At 41.0% G+C, this 10434-nt stretch overlaps 1 protein-coding gene across 1 annotated transcript in view; it reads left to right on the top strand.

The window, feature by feature from the left end:
- WWC1 (WW and C2 domain containing 1) overlaps positions 1 to 10434 on the top strand; it is a 166118-nt gene that overhangs the window by 112139 nt on the left and 43545 nt on the right. The window contains exons 9-10 of the mRNA XM_026660863.1: positions 3472 to 3714; positions 9782 to 9871. Coding sequence (XP_026516648.1) covers positions 3472 to 3714; positions 9782 to 9871 — 333 coding nt within the window. The remainder of the gene's footprint in view (positions 1 to 3471; positions 3715 to 9781; positions 9872 to 10434) is intronic.

Raw genomic sequence — 10434 nt, 5'->3', positions numbered from 1 at the left:
CAGCATATACCATGGAAGGGGTTTTCCCATCACTGTAGGAATATCACTTCCCCACATAATGGTAGTTAGGTTGATGGAAGAATGTTTCCGTCATCCTAGCTGTATGTACACTGGGAGTTAGGTCGGCATGGTGACATTGCTCGGGGTGTGGAATTTTCAGACCTTGAGCAACATAGTTATGTTCACCTGAATTTAAAGTGTAGTCCAGGCCTTAATCAAATTGGGATAAACAAGGTTGGAATTGGACAGCAGATACCAGCCATTGTGACTGAACCCTTGACCAAGACTTGTCTTAGAAGGTCTTAAATGGATGTTTTAATGGCTTAATGACATATTTGACACCATTGCTGCAGCAGTTGGAGCATTACAAAAGTTTAAGAATGTTCTTGCGAGCACACTTTCTAAAGGTCCACCTCCATTTTGGTGGGTGCAATTTCATCAGCCATTGAAGCGCAGAAGCAAGTCTGACTACTTGAATTTCTGATTGATTTTGGGTGTGTAACACTGACAGATGCTGGTTGCCGGTGGGCAGGATTGAACAGGGGCCCTCTGGAGCTTAGTGCATGAACCTCTACTGCATGAGCTAAAAGCCCACTGGCTATTACCTAGGGCTGTAGAGCAGACTCATTTTATCTCTCTCTTTAAGTGGTCTCGGTGCCACTAGATGGGACACAACACCACACCGAGAAGGTGTGTGGGTTACAGGTGCACACAGGTATAGAAGTGCACATGCTCTGATTTGTTCCTGCAAAGAGGGAGCCACTTGTCTGGATCAATAAAGGAGTCAGATTGCATATTGGGATACCAAACAAACAATCTAGAATGATTGTTCTATTTAAAAAGAGTACCGTTAAAAATAAAACTAAGCATCCTTCCCTCCACTTCCTTCAGCCTCAGAGGTGATAGGCACTCAGAATGACTCTGTGCCTGGCACCTCAGAACCTACTATTGCTGATTTCTTTGTAATGCAAATCCGGACTTGTGCATGAATGATGTGGTTTAAATGCTCAGTCTGTGAAAGCTGAAGGGCTGGAGTTTTCAGCTAAATGCCAAGTCATTTGCAAAGCATTTATTCCATAACGATAAAAGAATTTTTTTGGACTTTAAAAGTGGGTTTATTTTTTAATCCAAAAAGCAAAGAATGGTTGCTTGCAAAGCAGGGGCAAATTCAGGGTTAGTTTAAAAAAAAGTGTAAGAATGTGTGCAGAGCATTGAGAGCAAATTCCATTGAAAAGCCATATCCATGCAAATGTATGCCAGGAGTGATCAGATTAATACCAAGCAATCCTCTTATAAAAATTCATATTCCTTCAAAATGCACTGAGGAATTCTTGGATTATAAATTAATGCCACTGTGAATTCTTCATTGGAGCACACTGTTGCACTTAATCAGGCAGTCAGAAACAAAATAGCTCTAAGAAGGCCTAAAAACAGTCAGGATGAATTTCTAATAATTATAGAATTTAAATTAATTAAGAAGAAGCAACACCGCTGTGGGAACTGGCTCTGCATTAAGAATGCCCCTCCCCCCAAATGTGGCTTCTGTGCAGAAAAGTGACAGAAAAAGCGTTAACATCCATTGTAGTGTCATGAGAATAAGTTAGATAGGCTTAGTCCTGGCCAGGTTGCCTCCCTTTCATAGAGCCCTATGGACTTCTGGTCCTCCTGTGCTTTGGAGCTGGAGGGCGGAAGTTGAATCCTGAGAGCCTTTGATAACCATGTAACAGTGGCTGCCCCCTTTGCTGTGATCCTGCTAACTCTGACAAGCCAATCAGGGTTTGAATTTAGTCTGTACCTGAGGGTGTATTTACACTAAGATTTTTAATCCCAGTTAGTTGGCTGCCCATTTACCTGAGTTAATAAATATAATTGTACATGCTCAGCCTAGCATAAACATCAAACATTTGTGTTCTGGAACAATGTAGTATGTCCAGAGTACAAAAGAATTGGCAAACTCAGATTGGCAACCAATTGACTTCAGTTTAACTCCAGTCTTATTACACCCTGAATGAGATGTGTAACTACTGTCCCATGAGGGCAATTTGCATGCCAAACTTCATCTTCCCAGACACCAGCCTTTTCAGCTGTAGAGCTGTTAAAAAAGAATCCCCCAAACAAACAAAAAAACAACCATCTTTCATATTTTATAGCAAAACTGCTGAACCTTTTTTTGTATTAATCTTTCCACAAAGGTCCACGTTTTGTCAGAGAAAAAGCATGGAAAACTTCCATCCTTAAAGGGGAAAGCTTCAAAAACCTAAGTGACTTGAGTCCAGGTAGCTAGAATGGAAATTTATGCAATCTGATCTGCTATATAGCTACCCACTAAAACTCCAGCTATTACTCTATTTAAACCAGTATAGTTACTGCTATACCAGCTATTGCTGTTGATTTCCTTCTTTTGGTTATTCAGTACCTACCTGTCCTTTCTTAGGTTTTTGAACATATGATGCAGCCCTGAAGTACCAGTAACTATAAAGTTTAATGTTGGGCTTTAGAATAATGCCTGTAATCAAAATAGTTTTTATGCAGTATCCATATAAGTGACTAGTGATTCAGAGTGATATTTTGTCACCCCTTTGACTGTTCACGTACACATGTTGCTGCTGCCTGAGGTTTAAGTTTTAATGCTTTGATTTTTTTCAAATCTGGACTTGCACTGAGCATCCTTTTTCAAAATAGCAGGGTACCCTGAAACCCAGAGCTGAGGGTTTAGGAACAAGCTCATTCACACAGTATCCAGATGTATTAGTTAGGGTTATAAATGTTAACATAACCACTCATACTGTTACACTTCTGACTAGCAATATATGATCTAACTGTACTTTAATGTGGCCTGTAAATGTGCTTTACTAAAACTGTTCAAGATTCAAGATTCAGATTCTTTTAGTACTAGCTAGCATCATATTAGCTTTGTCAATACAAGATCAGTTTTTTCATTTGAAATGTAAGTGACTTAATCTGGTATCCATAAAGAGCACTTCACAGTCCTGAAGTACAAAGTTCTCTCAATCCACAAAACAGGTAGAGCACTGACAGTGGCAGTGTGTATCAGCCTGTGTGTATCAGCTCTGACTTGGGTGGAACATCTCTAGGGTTTACACCAAGATGTTTTTCACTCCCATAACTTCTATTGGGTACAGCTAGTGAAAGCAGTAGTGCAGGCAATTCTCAGATGGGTCTGGTGTCTATCACTGTTAGAAGATGTTGTGGTTAAAAACTTCTGGGTCTTACATACATTGCAATTTCCTACCACCTGTTGTGCTGCACTGTTGACAATCATGGATCTGGTAAATCATAGTGTAAACAATGCCAGCAGTGCAGGGTAGTTCAGTCTCCAGGCTGAGCAGCTTAGCAAGGATGCTAATTGTCATGGTGGTTCATTATGTGGACATGTGTCCAATAGCAGCTGGGCTCAGGCCACTAAACACAAACACTGTATGTGAAGTGGACTTTATTTTTTTTCTATAGAATAGCAAACTTAAAAATACATCTGGCTAAACTGGACAGTGAGGCCTGGCCAGGTGTGCTGGATTCAGAACGGGACCGACTAATATTAATCAATGAGAAGGAGGAGCTGTTAAAGGAAATGCGGTTCATTAGCCCCCGAAAGTGGACTCGGGGTGAAGTGGAAAGATTGGAGATGGAGAGAAAACGTCTAGAGGAAGACCTTCAAGCTGCAAGAGATACTCAAAGCAAAGCCTTAACAGAGAGGTATGTAACCAGAGCAGAGCAAAGCTTAAATTACTGGCTTACAGATAGAATAAGAATAAATAATCAACTTTTATCATGGCAAAATAGCAGGGTGCCCTGAGGTTCTAGGAACATCCATGTGCAGCTAAGAGTCTTCTGCTTTTAAGGTTTTGTCTGAAAGAACCTCCCCAAGCACTCACTTCCCTTCTCATTTACTCTGTGTAATTAGCTGCTGTCCTATGCAAGTATGCTAAAAATATATTCATGCGTATTGGAAAAATTCCAGACACCGCAGAGATCCCTGATCGCAAGAGTTTTTACTATTGTGAAACACTTCTAGCTAAATGAATGGCTCCTACTGCCATTCCAAAATTAACTCCTTTACTTGGAGCTTATGGAAACTCTCATTTTGGGATGTCACAAAAGAATTGAGGGCGGGAGCGGGGAGGAAAAGCTTATTTTTAGACACATTGCTCTGTAGTGCATCCCCCTTTGTTAATGATGCCACTGAGAATCCCATTTGACTTTTGCGTCAGTGGGGTAGCCATGTTAGTCTGTATCCACAAAAACAATGAGGAGTCTGGTGGCACCTTAGATTTATTAGGGCATAAGCATTCCTGGGTAAAAAACCCACTTCTTCAGATGCACCTGACTTCTGCATCAATCAAATTTTCACCCTCTATGAAGCACAGTGTACTCAGATATATGTGTACACTTTGAAGTGTGTACAGCTATGAACTTAATTAGTATTTCAGAAGATCTCTGAAGTGAGATGAAAGACTAAATTTCTAGCAGAAATTCTAGTAACAAATTTAAAAACTACTCTTGGCCCAAAGGTATAAATCAAGAAAAGCCTACAATGCGACAGCTGTCAGGGTAGGGCTTCTATTTTTCAAAATAAATTATGCCTTATGAAGTTGAAGATACTTTAATGTCGTTAGGACAGGAAACATATAATCTAAATGTGCGAGTTCATTAAAATCTCCATCTGGTTTCCTTACTGCAAAACTTGTAAGCCCTGAAAGCTTGCTTTTCAGTGCTTGTGCTGAGTTTTCTTTACGTGGAAGGGCTGGATTCAATGAGAACGTCATATAGCTGAGTGATCGTATTTTGCTTTCTAATCCCTAGTGAACACCTGCTTCAATTGCATGGGTTATCCCACTTTTCTCTCTACTACGGAAAATGTTCTAACTAAGGACAAAAATGCAAAATTTGCTCTTACACCATTGTAAATCTGAAGTAATGCTAGTGCTTCAAAGGAATTTCTCTTGCTTTACCTACATACATATAAAATATGGTTGTGATCTAAATCATAGAAGTGTAGGACTGGAAGGGACTTCAGTAGGTCATCTAGTCTAGTCCCCTGCATTCAAGGCAGGACTACACAATAACTAGAGTATCCCTGACAGGTGGTTGTCTAACCTGTTCTTTAAAACCTCCACTGATGGAGATTCCACAACCTCGTTGGGCAATTTGTTCCAGTGCTTAACCACCCTGAGAGGAAGTTTTTCCTAATGTTGAACCTAAACATCCCTTGCTGAAATTTAAGCCCATCGCTTCTTGTCCTATTTTCAGAGGTTAAGGAGAACAATTTTTTACCCTCTTCCTGGTACCAACCTTTTATGTGTTTGAAAACTCTTATCATGTGCCCAATTATCTTCTCTTCTCCAGACTAAACAAACCATTTTTTTTTCAATCTTCCCTAATAGGTCATGTTTTCTAGACCTTTAATCATTTTTGTTGCTCTTCTCTGGACTTTCTCCAATTTGTCCACATCTTTCCTGAAATGTGGTGCCCAGAACTGGACACAGTACTCCAGCTGAAGCCTAATCAGCGTGGAGTAGAGCGGAAGAATTACTTCTCGTGTCTTGCTTATGACACTCCTGCTAATACATCGCTTTTTTTGCAACAGTGTTACACTGTTGACTAATATTTAGCTTGTGGTCCACTATGACCCCAAGATCCCTTTCTGCCATACTCCTTCCTAGGCAGTCATTTCCCATTTTGTATGTGTGTAATTGATTGTTCCTTCCTAAGTGGAGTATTTGCAATTGTCCTTATTGAATTTCATTCTGTTTACATTTTCCAGTTTGTCCAGAACATTTTGAATTTTAATCCTATCCTCCAAAGCATTTGCAACCCCTCCCAGCTTGGTATCGTCCTCAAACTTTAAAACTTTCATGTGTCCCAACTGAGTTGGCCTTGGCTATCTGTTTTTTATTGGTGTTATAGTAGTGGTTAGAGTCAAATCAAATTGTACTAGGTGCTGTACAAATATATAGTGAGAGAAGGCCCTGAACCCTAAGGCCTTCTAGTCAAAACAGACAATGGACAAAGGATGGGAGAGGAAACTGAGGCACTGAGGTAAATGACATGCCCAGTAGCAAACAGAAGGTTAGTCATGATGCTTGGACTAGAACTCAGTGCTCCTGATTGCCTGCCTAATGCCATATCCAGTGGACCATGTTGCCCCTCCCACTCCCACTGTCACTCTTTATGCTTTATTGTGTAAGTAAGTAAAGATTGTTCCTGCTCCTCCTATTGGTCTCTAAGTTGAACTCTTCAGGCTTGATGGCAAGGATTTTCCAGGAGAGAGTTCTTTGGTCTGGAACTTGTTTTTTAAGTGGTCCAACACATTTTGGCTATTTTAGACAGGGAGCTCTTCTGGCTGCCTTTTCCCTGACTCCTGGGATTGTCTAAACCAGGGGTGGGCAACCTATGGCACGCGTGCCAAAGGCGGCACGTGAGCTGATTTTCAGTGGCACTCACACTGCCTGGGTCCTGGCCAGCGGTCCGGAGGGATCTGCATTTTCATTTAATTTTAAAAGAAGCTTCTTAAACATTGAAAAAATCTTATTTACTTTACATACAACAATAGTTTAGTTATATATTATAGACTTATAGAAAGAGACCTCTAAAAACATTAAAATATATTTCTGGCACACGAAACCTTAAATTAGAGTGAATAAATGAAGACTCGGCACACCACTTCTGAAAGGTTGCCGACCCCTGGTCTAAACAGTGAGTAAGTCTGCAGCAAGACCAAGAGGCTGCTAGACAGCTCTCTAACACCACATTCTACAGGCCATTATCCTCTGATCCCACTGAGGATTACCTAAAGAAACTACACCATCTGCTAAAAAAACTCCCTGACAAAGCACAGGAACAAATCTGTACAGACACATGCCTAGAACCCCGACCAGGGGTATTCTATTTGCTACCCAAGATCCATAAACCTGGAAATCCTGGACTCCCCATCATCTCAGGCATTGGCACCCTAACATCAGGCTTGTCTGGTTATGTGGACTCTCTCCTCAGACCCTACGCTACCAGCACTCCTAGCTATCTTCGAGACACCACTGACTTCCTGAGGAAACTACAATCCATCGGTGATCTTCCAGAAAACACCATCCTGGCCACTATGGACGTAGACGCTCTCTACACCAACATTCCACGCAAAGATGGACTACAAGCTATCAGGAACAGTATCCCCAATAATGTCACAGCTAACCTGGTGGCTGAACTTTGTGACTTTGTCCTCACCCACAACTATTTCACATTTGGGGACAATATATACCTTCAAGTCAGTGGCACTGCTATGGGTACCTGCATGGCCCCACAGTATGCCAACATTTTTATGGCTGACTTAGAACAACGCTTCCTTAGCTCTCATCCCCTAACGCCCCTACTCTACTTGCGCTACATTGATGACATCTTCATCATCTGGACCCATGGAAAAGAAGCCCTCGAGGAATTCCACCATGATTTCAATAATTTCCATCCCACCATCAACCTCAGCCTAGATCAATCCACACAAGCGGTCCATTTCCTGGACACTACTGTGGTAATAAGCGATGGTCACATAAAGACCACCCTATACCGGAAACCTACTGACCGCTACACTTACCTACATGCCTCCAGCTTCCATCCAGGACACACCACACGATCCATTGTCTACAGCCAAGCTCTAAGATATAACTGCATTTGCTCCAATCCCTCAGATAGAGACAAGCACCTACAAGATCTCTATCAAGCATTCTTAAAACTACAATACCCACCTGCTGAAGTGAAAAAACAGATTGACAGAGCCAGACGAGTACCCAGAAGTCACCTCCTACAAGACAGGCCCAACAAAGAAAATAACAGAACACCACTAGCTGTCACCTTCAGCCCCCAACTAAAACCTCTCTAGCGCATCATCAGAGATCTACAACCTATCCTGAAAGATGATCCTTTACTCTCACAGATCTTGGGAGACAGACCTGTCCTCGCTTACAGACAAGCCCCCAACCTAAAGCAAATACTCACCAGCAACCACACATCACTGAACAAAAACACTGACCCAGGAACCTATCCTTATAACAAAGCCCGATGCCAACTCTGTCCACATATCTATTCAAGTGACACCATCATAGGACCTAATCACATCAGCCATACCATCAGGGGCTCGTTCACCTGCACATCTACCAATGTGATATATGCCATCATGTGCCAGCAATGCCCCTCTGCCATGTACATTGGCCAAACCGGACAGTCTCTACGCAAAAGAATTAATGGACACAAATCTGACATGAGGAATCATAATACTCAAAAACTAGTGGGAGAACACTTTAACCTGTCTGGCCATTCAATAACAGACCTGCGGGTGGCTATCTTACAACAGAAAAACTTCAAAAACAGACTCCAACGAGAGACTGCTGAGCTGGAATTGATATGCAAACTAGATACAATCAACTCAGGATTGAATAAGGACTGGGAATGGCTGAGCCATTACAAACATTGAATCTATCTCCCCTTGTAAGTATTTTCACACTTGCTTCTTATCAAACTGTCTGTACTGAGCTATCTTGATTATCACTTCAGAAGTTTTTTTTCTCTTACTTAATTGGCCTCTCAGAGTTGGTAAGACAACTCCCACCTGTTCATGCTCTCTGTATGTGTGTGTATATATATCTCCTCAATATATGTTCCACTCTATATGCATCCGAAGAAGTGGGTTGTAGCCCATGAAAGCTTATGCTCTAATAAATTTGTTAGTCTCTAAGGTGCCACAAGTACTCCTGTTCTTTTTGCGGATACAGACTAACACGGCTGGTACTCTGAAAACTCTCTAGCTTGCCACACTCTAACTGGCTGCGTAGACTAGCCTGGTTTTAGCTAGACTGAATTTAGACTCTTGATGGTGCATGAAGCCTCAGGCAGTGTCTTTATACTACCTAACATTCATCTTTGTTTCTATTTACATAAACTACATACCGGGTACTATGGTGAGGAGTTTCTAGGAAAGCTCCTTCAGTGGGAGGAGAGGTGTAGGAGGGAAGCGCCTGAAAAAACCCACTCTTCCCAATACGGGTGTGTGTGTGTGTGTGTGTGTGTGTGTGTGTGTGTGTGTGTGTGTAATCTCCCACTGAAAACCGAATCACAAATATATCATGCTTCATTACCAATTATAGAGACAGATTCTGTGGTCTGCTCCAGCTGCTTAGCACCGTTCTGGTGACATTAAGTAGCTGAAGGAAAACAATGGAGCTGCGTGCGCTCATTAGAATTTGAATACTTAGAAATATGTTATATAAATCTGGAAATTACACTGGATCATAAATGTCTTTAGCGAGGTGATTTTTTTAACCTATTTTATTTAGAGAAATATTTGACATGAAAAATGTATTCCCTCTTCTTTTTGAAATTGAGTGAAAGGATAATTCACAAATCCGCATTTCTGATACATTGACTGTAAGACTATAACTGTGTGACTGGCAAAATGCCTCCTGAGTTATCCAAAAACTACTACCAAATGTCTATGGACTGATCCTAGAAACACAACCAGGTATAGTGCTTGCTACTCTACCCAGAAATAAGCATTTGCAGGACTGGGCCCCAGATTTTAGTGTTCCTTGAAGCTGTTTAAAAAACCAAGAAAACAAAAAAACATGAAAAAAACTATAGAACTGTGTTACACAGGGCTGATTACTGTCCTAATTTACTTCCTACTTAGTCTCAGCAGAATTGCACAGTAAGGGCGCAAATTTTTCATTTTAATTTTAAAATGTCATTTTAACTTATTGTCCATCTTTGCTGTCTTCTCTAGATTGAAGTTGAATAGCAAAAGAAATCAGTTGGTCCGCGAACTGGAGGAAACAACGCGGTTAGTTGTAACGTTACACGCCCAGCTGAAAAAGTGAGTTTTTGGTCTTTCAGAGATTTACATATGCTTTAAATGGGCATCATGTGACTGCCCTTTCTCCCTTATCATAGTGCTCAAATTTTGTATAATAAGAGTTGAAATAATAAAATGCTTGGATTCGGGTGAGGGATGGGAGTAATAAAATAACTCATCACAGAAGTTGACATTGCTAAAGGCCTAATCTTAGCAAATAAACATGCATTATTATGCGTGATAATTAAGCCACTTACAACACATGTATCTCTGAAAGTGGACTTCAGATTTATGCTCCTGCTTGTAAATGTGTCTATTGTATTTATGGTATCTTTGAACTTGTTCTAATCAAATATTGTGTACTCAGTTTGTTCAGACTATCTTTTTGGAAAAGGATAAGGTTGGTAGCTTTGGAGACAAGTACACATATTCAGGCACTAAAATCATCCTCAGAACTCGATAAAGAGTTGTCCCATCCATTGGAGAAATAGGGTTTCTATCAACTGGGCAAACTGAGCTGATGCTTAGCCTTAGATAGAGTTTACCACCAGCTTTGGGCTGCATTCCCAAGCAACCCGACTCCA

Source organism: Terrapene carolina, unplaced genomic scaffold, assembly GCF_002925995.2.
Source record: "Terrapene carolina triunguis isolate 2854851 unplaced genomic scaffold, T_m_triunguis-2.0 Scaffold838, whole genome shotgun sequence".
NCBI classification, from domain to species: domain Eukaryota; kingdom Metazoa; phylum Chordata; order Testudines; family Emydidae; genus Terrapene; species Terrapene triunguis.
This window is presented reverse-complemented; position numbering and strand designations above follow the sequence as displayed.